This window comes from Odontesthes bonariensis, chromosome 1, assembly GCF_027942865.1.
Source record: "Odontesthes bonariensis isolate fOdoBon6 chromosome 1, fOdoBon6.hap1, whole genome shotgun sequence".
NCBI lineage: Eukaryota > Metazoa > Chordata > Actinopteri > Atheriniformes > Atherinopsidae > Odontesthes > Odontesthes bonariensis.
The window spans coordinates 16,627,057-16,653,085 of NC_134506.1; the positions used below are offsets into that span (position 1 = coordinate 16,627,057).

General features: G+C 41.3%; 1 protein-coding gene across 5 annotated transcripts in view; it reads left to right on the plus strand.

Moving 5' to 3' along the window:
* Positions 1–26,029, plus strand: part of pcdh9 (protocadherin 9) — a 222,781-nt gene that overhangs the window by 48,843 nt on the left and 147,909 nt on the right. For 3 of the 5 annotated variants that reach the window (XM_075487549.1, XM_075487789.1, XM_075487626.1), the window contains one exon: positions 8,837–8,938. The exons of the other annotated variants lie outside the window; for them this stretch is intronic. In XM_075487549.1, the coding sequence (XP_075343664.1) occupies positions 8,837–8,938 (102 nt within the window). The remainder of the gene's footprint in view (positions 1–8,836; positions 8,939–26,029) is intronic. 5 annotated transcript variants of the gene reach the window in all.

Sequence of the window (26,029 nt, forward strand, 5' to 3'; positions counted from 1 at the left end):
TGTCATTTTACGTGGCCTCCCACTTTGTGGTGGAGTTTCTGTCGTTCCTGATCGCTTCCACTTTGTTACCACTGACAGTTGACTGTGGAATATTTAGTAGCGAGGAAATTTCACGACTGGACTGGTTGCACAGGTGGCATCCTATCACGGTACCAGGCTGGAATTCACTGAGCTCTTGAGAGCGACCCATTCTTTCACAAGTGTTTGTAGAAGAAGTCTACATGCCTAGGTGCTTGAATTCATACACCTGTATCACATAGCATTACATTTGTAACAGTCAAGTAAAAACTGAGTCTTTTTTGAGTTCTGAAAATGTTGTCATTTTAACAGTTTTGATCGTACACAGCAGTTTCACATGATGCAAAATGTCAACATGTTACAATTTTATCCTTTCTTTAATAAGGTTCAGCCATAGTTTTTGCTTTTCACACCAAAGAGATGCAAAATGAGACCCTGTATCCTGCTCTTGCTTTGTTGTGTTTCTGGGTTGGTGTAACACAAAGAAACTAATGCAATCTATTAGAAGTATTGCGCTAGTGTTGTTAAAATCTTTTTTGTTTCCGGTCTACAATTTAGCTAATCCGGAATTTACTGCGTGAGTGCCTGCCAATGCCAGAAAGAAGATCACACCACCAATTGTCTGAAAAATCAGTTGGAAAAACAATTTATTATTTTATTTATTTGATCTATTTTTTATTTGTGAAACAAATCTATTTCTTCCCTTTCACTGCTGCTGTAAATAAGTAAAAACTTGAAATAAGTCTTCTTAAATCTTATAAGTCAGCCACTGAATGCCAAGTTACCAGAGAAACCCTACAAAGAGTAAGAAAAAGATGAAAACATTTTTAATTTGGCATGAAAATGCATCAGTTTGTTCAGACTTACAACTAATGTAGGGTTAGTATTTTCACTTCATTTTTGTGTTAGTTAGTTCAAGTTTTTGAAGTATTAAGTTTCCCAGTACCTAGTTTTTTCTTTTCTTTTCTTAATGTAATGCTCTCTAACATTTTATTGCTGTTATTCAAGTTGTTTTTCTAAGTAGGCTTTATTTTCATCGTTTTGATCTTCCAATTTGAAATTAAATTTAATGTTTTTTTTTATTAATTCTATTAACAGTTTACACTTTATTTAATTTCTGGCAATTTACTATTATAATCGTAAGAGTTATTCCAGGAAATTTTAAAGCATTCTGACTTCATAGTGCAACAAGTACAATGGAAATGTATGTACTTTTACTGTATAAAGTATGCAGAATTTGTGCATACTTTATCCACTTCTTTCAGGATCATCTTTAAGCTGTAATTTATTTATGGATAGTAATCTTAAAATTAAAAATGTGTTAAAGAACTTAAATTTTAGATATAATTACAAACAATGTTCTGTAAATTAGAGAAGTTTTTTCTGCTCATATTCACTCTTTGTCCTACCTGAAGGCTGTACAGGATTCAATCTTGTGAGTCTTTATTTTCCAAGATCATAAAAAATCCCATCAGGAAGCAATATAATACACCCAGAGCAAGAAAGTTAGAGAATAATGTCTATCATTCTACATATCTCATTCAGTATGGGAGGCAGTGACCTATTTCTTTGCGACCCATAGACGTGAATTGGATTCAGCAGATTTAGGTAACTTTAAATTCTTACAAGTACTCTACCCTTTATTGTGCTGAGTTAAATTTAATAGGTTATTGTACAGTGGGTCTGAAAGTGGGACTTTTATGGATAAAAACATGACTTGGCCTAAAGGAGGAGTCCTCCATTGACGTACATGCAGCCCTTTTATTGCAACAGCTTCTACAACTCACAGACTTCTTTTGAAGCAGATCAGCGGTTGCAAATCCTTTAACTTTTTTAGTAGATGAAGAAGCAAAGACAGAGGGAGATGGATGGAGACACACTGTACAGGAGACTGACAGAAAATGTTTATTGTGTAAGAATGGATGTGAGGCTGTAGAAGACAGCTGTCTCTTGTTACTCTGATGACAAAACAGAAAGTTGAGTCTCTCTCTCTTCTATCGGTAGATTCCACAAGATCACTTGTCTTCCATTCTTGCTTGTGTTAGACTTCAATGGACGCATTTTCAGTCATATGTGATGTCTGGTTTTAAAGAAATGAACATGATTTTGGTTTGAGAAAGAAGTGTCATCCACATAACCCAAAGAAAAATGTAGTTAATGAGCAAATCAGCTATTCATTGTGAAATTTCTTCTCAACGCTCCAAGCTGTTATGATCACAAGTGAAGCACATGAGTTTTCTGTAAAAACAGTATGACGTAAGAGCCAGTGCTGTTTCAAGTGTTTTTTTTTCTTTCTTTTAAACTTCCAGCCGATTAGAAATTAAGATTTTTCGTGGCCACAAAATCTTTACTTCTATCCTGAAGAAATAAAGATTTTGTGGTTACTGTGTGTTAGTGTAAGAAAACTAGTGCTAAGTGAAAGGGATAAAGTTGGATTATTAGAAAATAGCCAAACTAAGATTGTTTTCAGTCGTTGTTTTCTAAAAAAGAGTGAGTAAAAGCTGTTACCTGCAAAAAAAAATTTAAAAAACAACCAAAAGAAAAAGGTCACTGAAGTACACAACATGACCACTAGACACCCATCTGATCTCAGAGCAAAGTGCTGCTGCTCTTCAACAACTTTCCTCTCTTTTTGTACATATCTCCTTTGGGAGCTTTCCCTGTTCAGAAGCCAGAATCAGAGACAGACCCCCAGTGAGTTGAAGTCTTACACTTGAGAGATAAAAGGTGTGCTTACAGAATAGATACAGGGCTGAGGAAATAGATAACAAAAGAAAAGAAAAAACAAAAGAAACAAAACTTTCTCTGACTAAACTGGTTTAGATAGTTAGATTCTATAGTTAGAGAAACAGCTTTTTACAAAGTTGAAATGTTAGTTCAGTTATAGTGATTATTCTTGCAAATTATTTCACCAGAAAATGTGACCTCCCCCAAGCACCTCAGGCTCCATTCATCATTGCATAACAGAGGTAATTCTAAATAATTGGGCAGAATTGTTTTGTTAATGCATTTTATGTGTTCTCTGGACACCTTCAAGCCCCTCTCTGCAAATTCATAAAATCTGCTTATTAGAATTCTTCCACAAGTTCGACTGAATTCCTCTCAGCCATTAGCAGCGGCTGAGGGTGGTTTGGGCTGGCCACAGCATCGACTGCAATGACAAGGACAGGCTGCCTGGGAGAATCAATGTGTCTTTGTGGTTCAAGACTCAAACTGTAACAGCATAAGCTGCTCCCACTGAGTGCCGGACTGTCGTCTTTTTCAACCACTTAATTGATCACGGTTTTATTTATCTTGTCACAAGACTTTAGCCTAATTTGTTTTCCATTCATTCTCAAAGCACCTGCATTGAATAGCCATTTTAACAATCTGCTGTATTACATTTGTTTCTCTTCTCCTCTGAACACTTGAAATATTGTCCCTGCGTTCTACATGCAGCAGGGGCATATTTAGAAGTGGGTAATTAATTATCACGTCAAACATACTCTTTGTATTCATTCTTTTTCAACCCCCACACATGTATACTTGGTGGGCTTTTTAAGATGGAATTATCTCTTTGTGTATTTTTTTTTTTTATATGCAGGCAGAGTGGAAAGGCAGAAGACTGAAATTAATCCCTTTCACTGTGTTGTTTCTGAAGAAAGTAGGGGGGCATCATGCGTATGTTCTTTACTCTGCAACTTTGCAAAGATGTCTTTGTAATTGGGTGATATTTTCTACAGCGGCACCCGCTGTGTGCATTTCCATTACATTTCTGTCATAAAATACCCTCTCCGTTATTGTCAACTTAAATGGAATGTCAATACTTAGCGTGTGGAAAGGGGAGCATGAAAATGAGCTTAATATTGGGACCCATAAACATGAAGTTTAATGCGAGCACAAAATGAAGGGGCCAATCACAGTACAGCTTTGCAAATCAAAGAATAATAATCACAGATTTTCTTGCCGAGCCATCTCAACAGCTTAATATAAATTAAGTGGCATCTTCTGTGCTCTTTCATTTTTTAACCATCACCAGTTTTCTCTCATCCATTCTCCTGACTATGCACACTTTGCCCCCGCTGACCAACTTTTTTTTATATATCCTGACTGTCTATTTCTCACTTCTTCTCAGTGATGAAGCACAGGCAGAGGAGAGCCAAAATGTGAAAAACAAACAAGAAGCAATGCCCTTCCCCCCACCCCTGGCTAAATCTAATTCTTTTCAATGAAGAAGCGGTTGGATTGTGGAATAAGAGGCAACGCTGCTCAGCTGATCACAGTCTGATGTCCAGAGGGAAATTCCCCACATAGGGCCACTTTATGGGCTCATTTGCATTACCAGAGATTGTAAGTCAGCAGGCTCCAAACAAGACAAAAGCCATGCCAGCGCTGGGTGATTATGGCTGTAATATATTAACCGATAGTGAGCAATTTCCAGAGACAAGTCTGATGATGCAGTGATTGATTTTACTGTGATGAAAGTGTTCATAGCACTGCTATGAGTGGAGTGTTCTCACTGTTGTATATTATCCGTACAGACTAATCTACAGTTCGCTCTTCTATAGCCAGTTTTGGAGTTGTCTTCCAATCCATCTCATGAGACATGTTTTTTGTTTTAGTTTTATATCAAACCTCTCTGTTTATCTATGTAACCCTGTTGATACATTGATGTCATTAGTTAAATAAACAAGTAATGAAGAAGTGCTTGAATCCATACACGCTCATATGAAAAGTATTCCCCCTCGTGAGTCTTGCCACTAGTCACAAGATAAACATCATGTTCTTCCTTCAGCAGTAGACGCACGCACGTAACACTTGAGAAATGAATGCTGTCTTGTGATGTCAGGGAAGAGTGCATACAGTGGTATCTCTAAGGTAATTAAAAAGAATTAAAGGTCTGCTGTGACTGGGAAGACTTGGCAGGGATAGACTAATGGCACAGCTAATTAAAGTGTGTTTTATCCCCCAAATGAAACTCATCTTCTTTGCCCGCAGTATCGAGACAAGTTCAAGAGAGTAGCTTTACAGGTCCAGAGGGAATTTCCGCCATATATTGTTTGCTTCAGATTCAACAATGTAGTAACACTGGTCTTTAATTTATGAACAATGCATGGCTACTCATGGCTTCAGTATTCTATAAGAGAAGTTTTCATTTACGAGCGGCAACAAAAAACTTAAGGTAACCAATACTTTCATTTGGCAGATGCTTTTGTTCAGAGCTTGTGTCTAGGGCAAATAAGTACATGCAACACTTCTGGTGTTGGTTGTTTTTCTAATCTATGATTGAGCTCATTGTTGAATTAAGAAATGATTATGTTTCAGGCATGATAAAGACCAAATACGTTACTGTAAGCACAGGAATGAGAGAAGAAATATTTTCACTTGTGATTATTGTTGCATTTGCCACTCAAGCAGTTCTGCTTATCTTTGTTACTGTGTCACATCCATACCAACTGAAAAATATATTCTTCATCCAATATTTCATGGTTAATGGTATGGTATGGCAAAACATGCAAAAATGTTGTGATGGTTAAATAGCTTTTTCAAACTTTTCTCTAAATTGCTGAAATACTCAGCCTTGCAACCCATTCAGTAAATTGGAACCCAAATCAAACATTGGCGCTACTAATAAAGTGGAGTCCACATCTCTTTGTGCTCCCTAAACTTTAATGAGCAGTTTATCTTTTGCTGCACCACTTGGGTCTGAGGTATTTTACTTTCCATTTCAGATAATGGAATGTGTGCTGAAAACTCACGACGCTGCGAGCACTCAATCAATCTCAATAACTTGTTTTATTCACGTGCCTTATTTTTTGTTGTCAAGGTTGACAGTATAACATGTGATATTGTCAACTCCAACGAGGGATTTTACCACAGTCACTCCAACAATGTGAAGTGAAAAAATGATCAATTATAATGTTGCCAACTCTCACTTCCCTTCTCTCTGTCACTTATCACACTGGTGATAAATGGCAAGGTACTAATAAATAATCCCACACTCTGGGTGGTTTATGGAATAGCACTGCCATTAATTAGAGTGACAGACAAGTTGAATACTATGTTAAGACGACACATAATGAGAGAGTGGTTCCGAGTATTGCTCTGCTCTTTTTCACTCATTTCCCTCGTATCTCTCCAATAATTGCAGGGATTTGTTAGAACACTGTTTGGGGAAAAGTTTCTTGTTAAAGTGGACTGTGCACATTTGAGGAACAGAACATTGATTTTAACCCAACAATTAAAAGAACACCCACACATTTCTACATAGCACCAGTTTATTTTTCCAAAGCTAATAAGAGCAGCATTTTCAGGCAGTTTTTATTTCATTATGCTCGTCTTGCTGAAGTTACTCTCCGAATAATTCACTATTGACCATTCCATTGTCTGTTGCTGCCGATCACCTGTTAAAAAAAACACAATATAATTACAATATAAGAAACTAGAAATGCACTCAGAGAGTGCAGACCTCCGCCAACCTACCTGTGGATAGCGAGCCATGTATGGACATACGTTCCTGATGTGGGCTACTTGTTCTTTGGCGCTGTCAGCAGAAGAGGCATTCCCTTCTCCCTATTCATTATTGAACAGCAGTGTTCGCCGCTATTATTATTATTATTAATATTATTATTATTAAAATGTTTTGTCGGGAAGCAGTGTTCTGTCGGGAAGCAGTGTTCGCCGTTATTATTACGCTATATGCAGTTATGCACACTGGCTTGCCGTTGCAATCTTTTGTTGTGCTAATTACAGCAAATCCGCGCAATATGCATTCAATCCGCGCACTATGCATTCTGTCTGGCTTTGGCTCTGTTTGGCTTTGGCACCTTGAGGTCGCGCCACCTTGTGGAGGTCGCGCCACCTTGTGGAGGTCGCGCCACCTTGTGGAGGTCGCGCCACCTTGTGGAGGTCGCGCCACCTTGTGGAGGTCGCGCCACCTTGTGGCAGGTCGCAAGATTGCAGCACGAACAGACGAACGAACATCCAGACAAACAGACAAACTCGGGCAATCACATAACCTCCTTGGCGGAGGTAATAAAGTGGAAGAGCACAAAGCGCAATTCTATTTTATCCACCACACGAATAAGAGAACTTTACCAACACAACTCAAAGCAATCTTGGTAATAAAATTTAGATTTAACATCACGACCAGTTCGTGTCATTGGAGCTGACATCAGGCTGAATGGTCAGGAAGAATATTTTTATAGTCATCTATATTTTTTGTTTCTGTTTGACATTATTAATGCAATTTTTTATTGTTTTTGTGGTAAATCACTAGACTGTTATGAGATTCAGCCAAATTAATATCATGTAGAGTCCCCCTTAGAACTGTCACATACCTCACAATTACAGGTCACATACCTCACAATTACAGGTCGAACATAATTTTCTAATGTATTTTTTTCAATTCAATTCAAAATTTATTTATGTAGCACATTAAAACAACCTCAGCTGACCAAAGTGCTTCACAATAGCAACTGCATCACATAATAAGACAGTCATCAATAAAATAGCAATAAGAATAACTTCATCACAGATAAAAATAAAATTTGAGATAAAATTAGCAATAAAATAACAATAACAGTGACAATAAAAGTAGCAAGCCAAGGTAAACTCCATTTCAGCTAGTGGAAGGCCAGGGAAAAGAGATAAGTTTTCAGTCATTTTTTGTTGTAATCAACATTACACTGTAATAAGAGACGACTTAAATTTGACCCCCCTTATTAGTGATGCCACATCTTTGTGTGCGACATTAATATATTTGTGCAACTCTAAAGAGAAAACAGATTTGGATTCGAATTGGAAGTTAAACATTTACCCCTCACTGTACAGTGTGTGGTCCATTACACGTCTATAAATAACTGTATTCAAATAGATTTTTTTCCTCATTCAAAATGACTGTGTGTGTATGTGTGTAGTAGCAGTAGTTTACTTGTTTATGATTGCATGTGTGACTCAGGCTGTGGAGGCAGTTTCATCCGAGGACAGCAGACAGTCTGACAGGCTGACTGGCATGTTGCCATTCAACATAGATGAGCCTTACACATCTTAAAAAAAAGTCTCCACCTGTGTTGTTTTGCTAGATAAGGTTGTTAGCAGTTAATAAACCGGTACCCAAGCAATAAAAGAAAATCCAAGTGAGTCGACCATTTTTCGGAAAAATGTGTCAAATAAGAAGTCTGATGGACAATGTGGTGTTTACTGATAAGAGGCCCCCCTTTTTTGGTAGTGCTTCCCTGATAACCCATGTCCTCCTTTCTCGCTGCTTCTTCTCTGTGTTGCTGTTGGTCATCTAAAAGTCAGTTTAGGACAGTGATTTATGCCTGGGGCTCCATGCTGCATAGCCTCATTACACTCAACCATTTTGAGAATCAGCAGATAATTACAGTATACATCATAGACCTCATGGGGCCCTACAGATTCAGTCCCTTCCACTGGCCTGTCATTTAGGGCAGAGGGCCTCGAGAATGGAAAACTACATTCTAATCTCATTTGGTATTCATATAGTATGAATATCTGTTGAAACCTCACTAGAAAAATGTTGAATTGGCATTTGTTTGTCATTTGGTAGTGGTGGAATATAATTATTCAATTAAGTGAGGATGATATAGTGTCAAATTCATTCGAGGCAGAATAATACATTTCATGAAAACATATTTGCAACGAAGAAATATTTTCACATTGTTATTTGACATTGTTGTTACTCCATGTCTGGGTTTGTAGATTTTTAAAAATGTTAAGTATCTATCTATAAATATATGTAGAAATGAAAACCGAGCCATAGTTAAACAAACAAACAAACAAACACTAACTGACCTTTTTTCAATCTTCCATGAAGGGAACATTAACTCGTGCCCGAACTGAACTGAATCCTGAATATCTGGACCTTCGTCCGCGAGCAGAGCTGAATCCTGAATATTGGACCCCTTGCACCCCTTTAGTGAGTACCTATTGTCCCATTTATGACTAAATCATCACTGTAGTCTCACCTAATAAAAAGCCTTTCATTTCACAAATTCAGAAGATTTTCTAAACCATTTCTTTCATTAGCATTCCATGCAGAGACATCATATAGTTTAAAAGACACAGTATCATTTTCTTAGTCACACCTTGTTCATCCTTGCTTTGGAGCTCTCCAGAGTGAGACGCTAAACAGAGAGTTCTGGTTTTTTTTTAGATTTTCTATTTATTGTCTTTTCAGTGTTTAAATATGTTCTGCCTCTGACTTTAGCATATTATACTTGGAATATCATTATATTCAAGGCTTAATGTGACGCTAATATTCATATCATTTTTTACTTGACTAACAAGTATTTGTCTCATTACCTCCATGCTTGGAAAACACAGTGCTTGATAGTCATTTGGGGGTTAGGGGAGTTTTGCTTGTGCTGCTTTGTTTGCACACTGGTGATTCTTAATGATGTCAGTTTTCCTTATTTTCTGTTATCAGCTAAAGTATATCAACATGGGGCGGGGGAACTTGGACTCTCACCATAATTTGCCTCCGTTGCACACTGCAGTGCCAAGTTTATTCTTTCTTTGTCTTGATGCAGGGATAATTTGCTGTCTGATTTTTGTACTTACCGATGTGTATTACAGTTGTAAGAGATACTCTTTGTTGTATTTATTTTTTCTGTGAGTCCATATCCACATTTATATGGGTAGATACACTGCACAAAAATGTCACTGAAAAATAACAGGAAAATATTACCAATATTGTGCAGCTACTGTTATCTAACAGTATATTACTGTACATTGGATACATATACATAACAATGTGACACTATAAGTTTTAATGCAACTTTACTGTATCTACTATAATATTGCCAGTAATAAAAAGTAATAAGAAATCTTCTACTTTTGAATATAACATCTGTATATATATATATATATATACATATACACACACACACACAAACATTTAATGCAAATTATAATTGCCAGAGTAGTTTGGGTTGTTAAAACCCAGTAAAATCACAGTAGATGACATATTAGAAATGGTATCTATCGTGATTAGTTAACTGACTACATTAAATTCCAATTCACATGGAATGGATGAGTATTTAACTATAATTTACAGTCAGTATGAAATACAATAAAATACTGATACTGTAAATCCATTGCAAATGTCGTTTCCCTGCATCTGAAATAAAGAAAAAAGATGTCTTTGCCGCTGGAGCAGCGTGGTGCATGATGTCAGCTCGACCATACACATATAGACTTTTTTCGCCTCTGTGACTGATGTGCTCAGGGGCATATCAGAGATGGCTCACCCTCTGTACTTTCTCAAATGACACCCATGCACAACGTAAGTTACAAATGTAACTACGGATTATGACCGTCACTACGGTCTTAAAAAGGAATGATCACCTTCGTTCTGCCTATCACCAAAACCATATGTCAAAAACGTCACGCCCGTGACCTCCGGAAGCAGAACGACCTGCGTTAACAAATAGCAGGGATTGCTCCCGGTTCAGTCTCCTACCTTGAGCGCCTCGGTCTCACAGATCCGTAGTTACATTCGTAACTTACGATCTGTTTCGACCTCACTCTGACCGTCACTACGGTCTTAAAAAGGGATGACAAATACCAAAATGGTCGCGAAGAACATAAAAGCTAATTATTAAAACCTCGCTCGGTCACGGACATGAGGGCGGCGTCGCCGACCGAAGCTGGGCGAGTTACATCCACCCTATAAAACCTTAGTAAAAGTGCATGGCGTAGACCATGAGGCCACTGCACAGATATCGTCTGCTGGTACTCCCCTGAGGGCAGCCCAGGACGTTGCCATACTTCTGGTAGAATGAGCTCTTATACCAGGAGGGGCTTGCATCCCCCGTGCCTTATAGGCATGGGAAATAACCTCAGCCTTTGCTTTGAAAGAGGCAACCCCCTTTTTGCTGCCCCATAGCAGACAAACAGTTGGGAGTGTGCTCTCCTCAGTGGCTGTGTAAGGGCCAGATAAGCCCTCAAGGATCTCACTGGGCACAAGGTGAGTAACTTCTCCTGCTCTGCCTGTGAGGAAGAGGCAGGCTGAAACTGATCCACCTCCAGAACATGGTTGATGGACTGCCTGTTAATAACCTTTGGTAAAAAGGCTGGATTTGGCCACAGTGACACACCAGTGCCGCCTTCCCTCCATCTGAGGCAGTCGTCACTGACAGAGAGGGCACACAGTTCCCCGACTCGTCTTGCTGAGCAGAGAGCCAGAAGGAAAGCAGTCTTGAGAGACAAAGAGCGTGGATCGGAATCCGAAATGGGCTCGTACGGAGCCTCCGTGAGTGAAGTTAAAACCATCGGAAGGTCCCAGCCTGGTGCCCGTAGGGTACGAGCTGGACGTAACCGGCGCGCCCCTTTCAAGAACTGGCCAACCAAAGGATGCCTTCCGAGAGGCCCGTTGTTCGCCCCCTGGTGGAAAGCGGAAATGGCTGAAGCATAGACTTTCACCGTACTAACCGCCTTGCCTTGATCCAGTTGGGACTGCAAGAAGCGTAACACATGAGGCACAGGGCAAGTTGCTGCTGGCTCAATATCCATACTACGGCACCAGTCAGAAAAAATTCCCCATCTGAGCGCATAACTGGCTCGAGTAGATGGGGCCCTGGCGTTGTTGAGTGTCTCCTGTACAGACTCACCTAAGCGATCAGCGACCGGCTCTGCAACGGCCAAACCCAAAGGCGCAGGGCGGCTGGGTTCGGATGCCAGACCTTCCCGTCTGCTTGTGACAGCAGATCTGCTCTGCTTGGCAACCGCCATGGCTGACCCTGCAGTAACTGGAGCAGGTCCGAGAACCAGGGTCTCGCTGGCCAACGTGGGGCAACCAGCAGGACTGTGTGTTGGCCCTCCTTGATCCTCTGTAGAACCAGAGGGATGAGAGGGAGTGGAGGAAAAGCGTACAGTAAGCCTATTGGCCACTCTTTCGATAGAGCATCCAGGCCCAAACTGCCCCCCTGCCCCCTGAGGGAGTACCACTCCGGGCAGTGGGTCGTTTCTGCTGACGCAAACAGGTCCACTTGCGCAACCCTGTACCGCATCCAGATCTGGTTGACCACATCTGTGTGCAGTCTCCATTCTCCCGGGAGTGGACCAGTCCTGGAGAGCATGTCGGCCGCGCCGTTCTCCACGCCCGGGACGTGCACAGCCCTCAGTGACGCCAGTCGTGGCCATGCCCATGTTAGGAGCTCCTCCGCCACTTGGAGGCATTTCTGGGACTTTGTTCCCCCCTGGTGGTTGACGTGATACACCGCAGAGGTGCTGTCCGATCTCACCAGAACATGGCTGTGCTGCAATGTTGGCAGGAACCGCTGTAGCGCAAGGTGAATGGCCTTCAGTTCGAGAACATTGATATGTTCCGACGTCCATGGAGGTTGCCAAATGCCCCACACTGAACGTCCTTCCCAGACAGCCCCCCAGCCCGTTAGGGATGCATCCGTCGAGATGACCTGTCTCCTGTGAGGATGACCCCCCAGGGGGACGCCACTGAGCAGGAACTCCCTGCTCCTCCAAGGACGCAGGGCTCGGATGCAAGCCCGAGAAACACGCAGCCTGACCTGCCTGTCGTCTCTCGGGTGGAGTCGGAACGCATTGAACCAGCATTGGAAGGGACGTGACCTCAGCAGGCCAAGAGGAACCACGACGGCTGCCGCAGCCATCAAGCCCAGCAACCTTTGGACTCTGTGGGCGGTAACTAGTCCGCCGAGCCGAAAGCACTTCAGGGCCTCTATTAGGCTGTCTACTCTCCGGCCAGTGAGAGACGCTTTCATGTGGGCTGAATCTAGGAGGATACCCAGGAATTCTGCCTGTTGGCGGGGCCGCAAATTGGATTTCTTCCAATTTACCACGAAGCCCAGGAACTGGATGTGGGCCAGCAGTGTCTCCGTGTCGCGCACCACTTGCTCTTGAGAATGGGCGCAAACGAGCCAATCGTCTAAGTACGGTAGTATCTTCAAACCCTGTGCCTGGAGGGGGGCTAGTGCAGCGGACACCACACGACTGAAAACTCTTGGTGCCAGGGAGAGGCCGAAAGGAAGGACCTGAAACAGGAAGGACCTGAAACTGGAACGCCCTGCCTCGAAAGGCGAAACGGAGGTATGGCCTGTGTTCTGGGCAGATTGGGACATGAAAATATGCGTCCTTCAGGTCCAGAGACGTAAACCACTCCCCCTGCTGGATTGATCGTATTACCACTGCGGTGTGAACCATTTTGAATGGCAGCACCTTGAGGTATTGATTTAGGGGCCTGAGGTCGAGGACAGGCCGATGACCGCCGTCCTTTTTGGGCACAATAAAACATTTGGAATAAAACCCAGCTCGATGTGCGCTGGGTGGTACCTCCGAGATAGCCCCTTTTAAAAGTAGTTCTCGAACCTCGTTGTCGAGTACGGACTTTAAAATTGGGTCTCTTACAGCTGTTATTCTGACCCCTGAAAAAACTGGGGGCCGCCGTCGAAATTGTAGCCGGTACCCGTGGGTAACCATTGTCACGACCCAAGGGTCTGGCACAATCCCCTCCCAGGAGATCCGAGACAGCTGGGAAGGGCATCCGACGGGCAGCCCCTGACTGCTACGCCGGGCCACCGCCCCGGCCTGCGTTTCTGCCCCTGTTTGGTTTTGATCCCCGCCTCCCCCTGAACTGGGGATGTGGGGCTGGCCCCTGGGTAACTGCCTGAAAGCGCTGGCCCTGAGCGATACTAGCCTGAGGAGGCCGGCCGGGCTGCCGTTGCCTGAACCTACCCACTGCTGCTCTGTAGACGCCGGGAGCTGCTCTAACGCCTACCCGTTGGACAGCCTCCCTTGATGCTGCGGCACGGTCCAGCACCTCCTGGGATCCTGGATGAAAAACACACCCAGGTGCCACAGGGAGGTTAATCAGCTCTGCTTTAATAGCCTCTGGCAGACAGGTTTGCGCAAGCCACACCTGACGACGGCACAACACTGCCGAGGCCATCGAGTCTCCTACATCCCGTGTGAGCTGGGAGTGAGCAGATAGCGTAGCCTCCACCAGGGCCATGGCATCTCCGTCTGCCGGGTCTAGCGTCTTACGCAGAGCCGCCAGCGTCATAGCAAGGGCATTGCCCATACGGGCTGCTCGTGCCGAAGCGTTAAAAGACCTACTGACCAGGCGGTCTGTCTTTGCACACTCCTTACGCGGGCAACGTGGATTAGGGGATACCCGCGCAGGCCCAAGTGACGTCCAAGAGGCAACTGACGCCTCCACTGGTGGCATGTCTCCCAGCCCTGTTTCAGCAGGGTATACAGCCATTGCCAACTGACGGCAGCCTGGGTTAAACTGGGGCTGCTGCAAGGTCTTACCCCAAGCGGTCCTCAGCATCTTGGTGTAGTCCTCCGCCACGGGAATAGAAGGTGGGGGGCTAGCGTGAGATACACCCTCCCAAACACCCCCATAAGGAGCTGGGTCTGGTGTGGGGGGCTGAAGGCCTAGAATTTTAGAGGCACACAATACCCTTGACAGCAGATGGCTTACCGGTATCTCCCCCACGACTGTGGGCTCACCTCTAGAGCCAGTGTGTAGTTCACCACCACGGCTGCCTCCACCTGTGGCGTCAGTGGTCTGTGACGCGTGGAGGGACAGCACGTCTGTATCGGCCCAGTCCTCCTCCTCACCATGGCTCTCAGGCCTGCATAAGGGGGGACCCTCCTGGCCCGGCGGTAGGGATGGCGGTAGGGATGGCGGGCCTTGATGGCCTTCTAGCCTGTCCATCCTCCTTGATAGCCCCTGAAGAGCTGAGAGGATTTGGGCTAACCCCGCACTGCCGCCCTCTGCTGCCTCAGCTGTAACAGGGCGCTTCGCAGCTCTGGAGGCCCCTTCCTGGTCAGACCTATGGGGGACTCACGCTGCCGGTCCCTTGAGCATTTGCGCGTACGCTTATGCCCATGTTTACGGGCCGACCGATGGGGTGAGCGTCGCCTTTCCGCCCTGCCTTCATGCATGTGACCAGACACCAGGTTGGCACGGCGAAGTCGTTCCCCCCTAAGAAGGTCAACTGCTGCACTGCAGGGGTTGTCCACGTCCTCCAACACGTGGGCGGCCCCAAGGCAAGTAGGGCACTCCCTGTGCCCGTCTGCGGTGCTCATCGCAACCATGCAGACTCTGCAGTGGTGCGAGGCCATTATGGCGAGTTGCAGGAAAAAAGCTGGTGGCCGGCAACAGCGCGCGAACGCACCTAACCGGCACACACTCAACCCAACGGCTGCGAACAGCGGCTATAGGGTGCTGTTTGATAAACCACTTAATTAATTAATTAATTTATTTATTTATGTCACCACTGAAACAGTAAACAATAATCAGTAAGCACCAATCTGTCCTTACCTGAACAACACTCATTTATTTATAACAATAATCCTTACCTTATCTGGCTACTTACCTGAAAAATTCCAGTGGCCAAAGTAACACACAGAACAAACAAATATGCAGGTGCAGAACTGAGTGTTTTTTTTTTTTTTTTTAAACAACAAAAAATGCCCAAATGCACTTGCTTACCAACAACAGTGCACGCATTCACCTACTGGCTTACACAACCAGTTACAACAGCGGTAGAGTAATGTGAAACTTAAACAACACACTACCTTAGAAAACAATATGCTACCAGCAATACAAAATATATGCAAGTGTAGCGCTAGGGTGGCCTGTACGTATGCAAACGCGTTAAGAAGGCTCACTTAGTGGTAACCAACAGCAACAAAAAATTCACTTAATAATCTTCCTCTGGCGGCCTGCACCAGTGCGCGAACGCACCTAGCAGGCGCACACTAACCCCACGGCTGCGAACAGCGGTATAGGGCACGCAACGTATAACAAACAATAAATAACAAAACAAGTGAAGCGCTACGGTGATCTGCAACAGAGCGCGAACGCAATTAAAGCAGGCTCACGGCAACGTGATATTAGCTTAACTGCACAGTCCAATTCACAGGGACACAAGGCACCTGTTACCCTCGGGTAGTGAATTCTGTGACTGTGTAGCCTATGCAAAAAATATCTGCTTCTTACCTGGTCCGGTTTTGAGGCGATCAAGGTGAGAGACTGAACCGGGAGCAATCCCTGCTATTTGTTAACGCAGGTCGTTCTGCTTCCGGAGGTCACGGGCGTGACGTTTTTGACATATGGTTTCGGTAATAGGCAGAACGAAGGTGATCATTCCTTTTTAAGACCGTAGTGACGGTCAGAGTGAGGTCGAAACAGATCTACGGTGCATCAGTCCCAGCTTGAAAGTCATCTGTGAAACAAACTGGGATTATTTGACCTTATTTCTTTTTGGGCAAATGAGTGTTATAACATAAACGACGGAGGAGTAATTGGAAAATGAATTTGAGTATTTGAGGTTTTGGTGGATTTCAAAGAGCCTTAAATACTGCAAGGGCATTGTGAACTTGATATGTTTATTATTCTAAATACATAGTTGAGAAAATACACATCTATTTGTTTTTCATGTAGCAGTTTCTGTATGTTTACCAAAGTTGTTGCCTTAGTTTTCTCTGCATTACATATTTATGCCTTTTGTGCACCCATGGGTCCACCATCAGCAAATGAGTAAAGCTAACGAGGCACAGGTGTAAACACAAAGCAGTCTCTCTTACCCAAGCTCCCTTGGTGTCCTCAGGCACACAGTCAGCAGAAGTCAACAGGTCAAAATATACTTAGAATGCTACTTGGACCCTTGGTTCATTGTAAAAGTCACCAAGAGTTATTTTTCTGTCCGTTTTGTGTACTCAGTTTATGTGGATAAATTATAAGAGCATAAATAATATAGAAACTTAAATCTGTACATGCAAATAGTGAGCAACTTTATTCAAGAAAGATGAGTTGCCATGTTTGCCACTTCAGTTCTTTGTTAACATATCCATGTGAGTGATCAAGCAATCCCATATGACCTCTTTCTGCACGGTCTGCTTGCCACACAATCACACAGGCTCTCTTAGCTCTCTTAGACTTAAAACCTGCACTAAACTAAATCTGAGCCATGAGAGACAGCAAGCCCTGAACAATCATACTGTAATATTCCACTGCCAGTCTTATATCTGATGCAATCTATCACATTTATTTTTAAAGAAGGACAGAGGTGCAGTAGCTTCCCATGTTTATATCTTAGTATCCCTTAGGATCTTCTTTTTAAAAAAGCACTTGTAGATGATGTTCTTGAATTTGCATAAGTGAGTTAAATGAAAATCCCACTGGTGACATAAATAAAGAGGAAAAGAGTCCTTGTTTATGGAGTTTGATAACTGATATTTCAGAGTCCACTGGTAACACATCACCTTGTCACTTGCACAAACGCATCATTGAAGCTTCTTATATTTGATCATAATTCTTATTGAGCTGCCTTTACAAGTGTTTTTTTTTTTGTCTCTGCTAATAGACAGATTTCTTTTATTAGGCGGACACACATTTCCCCAACATATAATTTATTAAGGGACCTGTGATACGATAAATGGGACAGTGTATGTTTTCTGTTTCCCTAAAGCTTACAAAGGCAATATTTGGACTTGAGTCTGATTTAATGAACAAGATTTCTTACCGATTTCTCCCAAGGTTTTATTCAGCTGAATATCTCTCTGGCTTTGTTGAAGCACTATGGTATTTGCTTATTGGGCCAAACCGGACGAAAGAAGGTAAAAGACTAACATGCGCATGCACGCACACACCTGCTCACACACAAACACACATAAATGCATGTTCACACACAGGCCTCTTTATTCCAGACCAAGAGGGAATGATGACTCTCATTATCGCCTCAAAGCAAGATGGCCACGGTGCCCCTACTCAGCAGGCCTATTAAGTTACCAGACAGCTTTATTGTATTGGTGTTCGATAATTTCCTTTCCTCTGTCATTCGGAGTGCATCAGGGAGTTGTTGCATGGGAAGGGAAGGGTTGGGAGAGGGGCAAGAGCTAACATGAAAAGGCACAGCTGGCGGAAATTGTTCCCTCCTATAGCTGGTGAGTCCTTGGGCTGATTATTGAGCAGTTCTTGGCCACACAGACACCTTTCTTTATTCATGATTTAATCAGATTCAGATTTTTGTGGATAAGAATGGCACTTGCATCTATTATGTAGACTTCTCACAACGCACAACAAACCGCATCCTTAATAGTAGTTGTGGTGGATAAATATATTAACTTATTGCAAAACTCACCTCATAGACTGCATTGATTTATTGGGAGTTTTCACTCTGTGTTCTGTGGACTCCTAAGGATCGATATATTTACTGACATGTATATGCATTACCAGTGTCTGGAAAACAGGAGATTAAAGCCTTGTTTTGAAGGGGAATAAAAAAACAATGAACACATATGCCCACAAGAAATAAATGAACAATGATAGACTTTTTTATTTCATTTTAATTAACAATGTAAAATAAGGTAACATTACAACAATTCAGTTCAGTCTACTATATTTGACGTGAATGGCAACTTACTAATGTTTCATGAGGCACTGGTGCACTCTACAGTATCGTATCTCGTTGTCGACAAGTTGCTGTTCAATCTAATTGTTTTAGCACTATAATTTAAGAGTCTCCAAGCGCAGGACCATAAGTTTATGAGTCTGAAAAAACTTTGAACTGAGCTAATATGTGGGAGTCCAGTGATGCCGGGATACCGCCTCAGCCAACACTATGGAGATGGTATAGTTGTCAAAAATAATCTATTGAAGTGTCACCGTGGAGCCTGAAAATGAACCAACGTCAAGTAGTGTTACAAGGCTCTCACATAGGCTAAATGTATTACTGACAAATGTACTTATTGACTGGACTGGAAAATCCCATTAGCAAAATGGTATAGGTGCTTAGTCCTTTTAATGCTGACAATTTTTAGACTTTTGAAACAGACTCAAGTGCTAAATCTTGTTTGGCAAAGAGCTGATATCAGAGAGGAGACTTTAGGGTGTTTGGAAAAACAATACTCAATGTGTATTGGGTATTGTTTACAGCAATAGAGTCTTATAAGACGCAATTTATAAAGAACTAAGAAGTAAATCAAGTCGGCCTCTTTGCATTACTTGTACATAGACCACTTTTCTGTAAGAAATGACACTTTTTTTCTGCTGATGTGCTATTTTAGAGAAAAACATTTGTAAAATTGAACAACTGTAAATATGTGATCAAAGATTAGTTATAATTTTTAAGGATAAATCATCTAGAACTAAATGTATCAAGTACGAGTATGATGGGTCGGTTTGAAAAAGAATAGCTTTTGCATTTTGAAACACCTTTCCGCTATTTAGAGTAATCGAAGGCCAAAGTTTCACATTTTAAAAAGATATATCTATTACATCACACATCTGTTTTTGGCAGTTATGATGTGATAGTTTTCTTTGACATGTTTTCCTGCTCTTTGTTTTTATTAAAACACACTACTGCTACTACGTATACTTTCTTTTTAGAGTAAATATTTAGTAACTATTGACGTTACTAAAAAACTAATGAAGTAATCGATGTACACCAATCCAATCAGCCACTAGATTAAAACCACTGACAGTTTAAGTGAATAATATTGATCATCTTGTTGTGATGCAGGTTTCTGCTGGGAAGCCTTCATTCCTGGTATCCATGTCAGTGCTGCTGTATAGTATGATGCACCTTAACCTTGTTTTAGACCAAGTACGATTTTGCAATGACAATGACCCTCATCAACAGCAACAGCCTATACTGGCAAGACAAGGATTTTGAGTCACTTTAAAAGCCGCTCCAGAACAGGTCAATAGACACAAGATAAAGGCCAAGGTGTTGATATTGACTTTAATTCTCTGTATCCCATTGTGACTAATTGTAATCTAGTCTCATCAGAAAATGTATGATAAATAGCCAGGCAGGGTTGACATGACGGCAATTGTGACATGAATATTAAAACGTGAAAACCATAAACATGTTGTTTTTTGTAACTCTAACATTAATTTTAAAGTTAATACTGTACTTTTTTAAAATATTTTTTTTTTTACTTTTTATGCCTTTAATGGACAGGACAGCTGTACAGAGACAGGAAGCAGAGAGAGGGGGAATGACATGCAGCAAAGGGCCGTCAAGTGCAGGAATTGAACCGGGGCAGCGAGGACTGTAGCCTCTGTACATTCGGCACCTGCTTATCCCTCTACGCCACCGACCGCCCCAATCCTGTACTTTTAATGCCTAATCCAAACGATTAAAGCATGGTAGAAAAGTAAATAAATCCTGACATACCTTCTTTCTTCGTATAAGCGTTTTTGATCAAATAAACACTCGCGTAACATGAAAGCAGTTATCATGTTGGGATAGATATGGAGACATAAGCTGTACCTGTGTAGGGAACAGAATAAGGAAACCACATTATCTGTACAATTTGTCAGCCTTTACTGAGAAAGTGCAATATTTTTGCACTGTAGATCGATCTCGCTATTTCATGTTCATTCATGGAACTGCGTTTTGAGCATTTTTATGCTTTAAGCAAAAACACATTATCACTTGCCATTTCTGAATTTGATGTGAATCAGAGAATATGTGATATCTTAACATAAAGTCTGAAAACGCTCTATAAGCTTTTACTGTGAATGGTGCTTTGCAGCTCTGTCTTCAACAGGCTTCTTTTAACATTGTGAGAACCCTTCTGTGAGTCAAGTAAAAGAAAATCTGCATTCTTGACTGGAGCATTATTTGTACGGAGATGTTATTCTCCGCACCAAACCTGGTTTTATTCGGATTTAGGAACCGCTGCGTGTTTTACAGGCTCTCTGGACAAGGAAAATTTAAGGTGAGATTAAACAGTGATCCTAGGAGAGATTCACTTGTCATTGTGAGCATTTGTCGAGACTATATCTCAATCAGGTACGACAGGGGAATGTGCTGTGGACTGCAGAGTGAAAAGATATGATAAAAAACATAGAGAGGAGGAAAGGCCTGGGGCAGCTTTACTTAATATGAAACCAGTTCTGCTTCATTCTAAAATTCAAGATGATATTGCCTCTATACATTATTACACTTTACTCAGCCTTTCTGCTACTTGAGCACTGATGCCGCACTCACGATGACAAACACTTTAGGGATTTGATGTTATAATATTACAAGCTATCTCTGACATCTGCAGCATTTGTTTGTGTTTTCAATCTCTCCTTTTGTTGCGATGCAAATCACACAAAACTACATACAATTTCCTTCTCTTTGTTTGAACTTAATTTGTCCTTTCCTGCGTCGTTCCAGTTGTCCACACACTCACTGCAGTCAATGAAATTTTAACTACTTTCCCTAAAATCATGGTGAGGTCAAGCATAATGGAAAGAGCCTTGATTAAACTGCTGGGGCTTTGTGTGACACACTACTTCCTCTTCTTACCATCTGACTTTCTGTGAAGGTCAGTTTGGCCATTAGCTAGATCAGCCTAACACTGCCTGCCCCACCTCTCCACTCCAATTCTTCTCATCTCCCCTCTCCTCACTTCTCCACGGTCTGAGGAGAGATATGATGGGGCTAAATTTATCTTCACAGAAACCAAAGCTAAGATGTTAAAAGAGAACTCCTGCCAGTTCGGCAACTGGCTGCTGATCGCGATCAACCTCACCTTTACAAGGCATCTGTCAGAATAACATGCACCCATTTCTCCTCTATACCCCTCTTTCTATCTTTCTTCTTTTTTTTTTATCTTTGTCCTAAACACGATCCCCCCCATCCCCTGTTTTATTAACAATGGAGCTGGTGGCTTGTGATAACTGGTCACTCCTCTAGGCGTTGAAAGGCAAGGACACTCTATTATCCTAGCAAGATGGATGGGCTGAAATATCTCCTGCAAATAGTGGAGCCTGCCAAATCCTCCAGTCTTAAAACCCCTTTGTCTCTGACAAGGAGGAACATTAGTGAGAGGACCAGGTTCTTGGATACAAATTTACTTCTTTGAATATAACATGGAGAGAGCAAGATGGGCACAGAGGTGCACATTTGTGGAGATCATGAAAGTTTTAGGAAATCTATAATCAATTTATTCTTAATATTAGAAAAAGAAGCATGAACAACATCCATTGCTATCAACAGCTTTTGGATAAATCCCCAAGTCTAGCTTGCTTTCTTCTTTTTTCTGACAATGTATATGACAGCGAAGGAGAGGAAGAGAGAGAATACTTTGCACAAAGTAAAAATGTTAATGTTGATGCATTAGTAACAAGGTATTTGGTCTTTCAGCCAGACAGCAGGGTAAAATGTCAATTAGTGCCCTAATTATCACTTGCCTTTAACTCACAACACATGAAGACTCTAATTCACTGAAAAATATGAAGCCTTTTTGTAAGTGGATTGACTAATTCATGAATCTTAAAAAGCATTTCTGTAATTCCTTCTTGCTTCTTTGTTTATTGGATCCATTTCAACAAGAAATATGAAAAAGTTTAAAGAGAAAAGTACATGCAACCACTTAACATACTGTCACATGCTTTCACGGCACTTGTAACAAGGCTAGCTTGGGCTATCTCAGACATGGGCTGCACAGGCTCAACATTCTCAAAGATTCAGATTTTGTCAAAATCCAGTCCGCACAGTTTCAGACACGGTTGACACAAACAGAGTAGATGCAGAAACCAACCTAGCACAACAACTTCTGCAGCATCATGTGCTTGGTAGGTAGCAGTAATATTTAATGCCCAAATTCAATATTCATTCCTTTAATCCATTACAAACCCTATGTTATTGAAAAATAATGCTCCTTGTCATCTTCAATCCACAGCTCTTTGCCAGAAGCTTGTCCTCATTTGGACTGCAGAATGCATGCTTGCTTTGCAGCAAATATTGTTTAATAGTCATGGTATCTGTCAGAGACTCTTTGTGGACATAGAATAGACTTTCTTCACTTGGAATACAACAGAATTGGTCAGTTGTTCATACAGTCCAGTGTGGAAGTGGTGTTGATGATGAATAGTAATAGAGTGCATCCAACTGTGACAGAGTACCCCCCCCCCAAAAAATGTTTACTTAAGTTATGATGCTTATGAAAAACATTGTCCACTTGTGAATAGAAATGGCTCACATGAGGTTTTGTTGGTCAAAGAAAACACATGATAACTGGCAGTTACAATTTTAATATCTGAGAATACATCTGAGAATAATGGCCAAGGTTGTGCAGAAGTACCATTACTGATAGAATGATGTATTTGCCCATGAAAACAATTATTTACAGATGTAAAGAAGATCACATATCTATCAAAGGATGTAATCCATTTAAAGTGAAGACACTCTGATTGGTTGTGATGGCTTTCTTGATAAATTGGAATTCAACTTTGTAAAAAGGAGAGGATGGAATGAGCTACTATTTACGGTGGCCGAGAAGGGCAAAACAAAATTACAAACTCTGAAACACTTTTACATTTTGGAAAACAAAATAACATTTCCCAAAACAAATTAACATTTCAGAAAACAAAATTACAAACTTTGAAACACTTTTACATTTTGGAAAACAAAATAACATTTCCCAAAACAAATTAACATTTCAGAAAACACTTTTACAAAGTCGACAATATTACGGAAAGGGAGGTTCCAAACCTCCAAGCTCCGAGGTTGACCCGGAAGTGATCCAAGATGAACAGCGATATAGCAGCGTTTTGAACATAGACATCATATAGAACACTAGACTGAGCAACGAACGTAACCGCTCTTGGGCCGAACGTAACGCAGGGCCGCCATATTGGAGTGGTGATTCGCTCCATTCAGTATAACCGGGTTGATAGGAGCAATGAACAGTCAGCGCATTTAATTAATAATATATCGCTGAATAACACTCGTGTTTATGCGTTTTAAATGTCATCCGTGAAGCACTGATAAAAAAAAACATGGTTTGGCGGGATTTATTGTTCATACTTGGCATAACGTAACACAATATAGGCCTACATGAGTCATTAATAGTTCATGGTTCACCTTTGAAAAACAAACAATGAGATAACGAGTCATTTTTTCATTTTATTTTTATTTTTAGTTCTTAAGTGAATCATACACGGACCTTCAACATTACATTTCAATATTGTTTTTTTTTTCACACTTCTTTTTTTCCCCACAATTATATATATATATATATATATATATATATATATATATATATATGTATATGTGTATGTACATATATATATATATGTAGGGAAGATATCCACTGGCCATTAATATACAAAAAAGAGCACTACAATTTTGGATGCACCTCAAAACAAGTCCCTCAGACACACTGCACTTTATTGCAGCAAAAACAATGTGTATAATATAAATTAATCATTACATGTTCATTATATTTTATGCTTTGGCAATACATTTACTTTTTCATGCCAATAAAGCTCATTCAATTGAATTGAATTGAGAGAGAGGGAGAGACAGAGAGGACTAAAAGCCCTGAAAGAGAACTGCTTTGCATGAAATGTTGGCTGCATATTATGGAATGATCCGTTGTTGCGAACCCATCTCTCCTCAGCACCACTTCCCACTTTTTTCTCAACTCTGTATCCTGTGGAAACCTTAAAAAGTGTCAGATGTAACTTTGGTCATTCCTTGTTGTTCATCATGTTCACATTCATGTTCTGGTTTTCATTTGTAATGTGCTACGTCTCCACCACCCATATCAACAGTGATACGACTCAGTAACCTTAGCATACGTTCGCCTAAAATGAAGTTCATAAAATGCTGTACAGTTTTTTATTGTTTATCTTTATTTTAAACTTTGTTGTTAAAGTATGTCATGTTTTCATTTCCTTAATTTCAAGCCATTTATATAATAGGATGCTATGGTTGATGCCGAGCTGTCAGCTCTCAGCTGTCATCTGTCAGCTGTTAGCTGATCGGTCATTCATTTACGATGTGGTCGCATAGTGTTAATACGCCAATATTACTCTGCCGTTGCCCTCCGCTATTACTTTGTTGTTCAAGTAGCCTATGTCATGTTTTCATTTTCATTAATTTCATTATCATATCATCAAGCCATTCATATTCATTTTGTGAGCTAATCTAGCTAGCCACGGCCTCAGGAGCATCTATTTATACTACAACACTCTGGTAAAACAAATAGATTCAATAGTACGGTAATGTTAAATCTTACTTGTGAAAAGTAATCCCACGACTTCTGTTTTCCTTGGTTCGCTCGTTTGAGCAGTTGTATGCTGAACACCAGCCAGGCATCTTGACAAGTCTCTAGTTGCAAATTCAATGACAAACGTTATCGTGAGCTTGACGTTCACCACTCCAAGATGGCGGCCGTTTTTCTCGCGTCTCAGCAGCCAATGCTCTGTCTAGTGTTCTATATGGTTTTGAAACGCTGCTATATCGCTGTTCATCTTGGATCACTATGAATTCAAATCGAAGGCTTCCGTTATAACTTCCGGGTCAACCTCGGAGCTTGGAGGTTTGGAACCTCCCTTTCCGTAATATTGTCGACTTTGTAAAAGTGTTTTGTGAAATGTTAATTTGTTTCGGAACTTGTAAAAGTGTTTCGCGAAATGTAAATTTGTTTTCTGAAATGTTAATTTGTTTTCTGAAATGTTAATTTGTTTCGGGAAATGTTATTTTGTTTTCCAAAATGTAAAAGTGTTTCAGAGTTTGTAATTTTGTTTTCTGAAATGTTAATTTGTTTTGGGAAATGTTATTTTGTTTTCCAAAATGTAAAAGTGTTTCAGAGTTTGTAATTTTGTTTTGCCCTTCTCGGCCACCGTAACTATTGGCTCGTGGCTAACACACTAACAATTATGTACATGTGCGTTAAGGAAAATATTACTTTGTTTGTCCTGAATCAGCGTCTTCTTCAGTGGGAACATTCACATTAAACATCCATATTTCATCTTTCAGAAAAATCTGTGAAGTTTATCACAGCCTCATGGACTTCTTTCTACCCTGCATGTTCATGCTTTGTTAATTGAATTAAGGCCTGCTCAGTGTGGCATCTCTGTTACTGCTGTCTTTTAGGTGTACAAGGTTATCAAAGAGGCAAGCATGTTAAGTCACTTATTATTCCAGGCATACTAACAAACATGCTGGCTTCGGGCAAGGCCTGTAGGTTCAAACTGAAACTCATGCCATATCAATAGCCATACAAC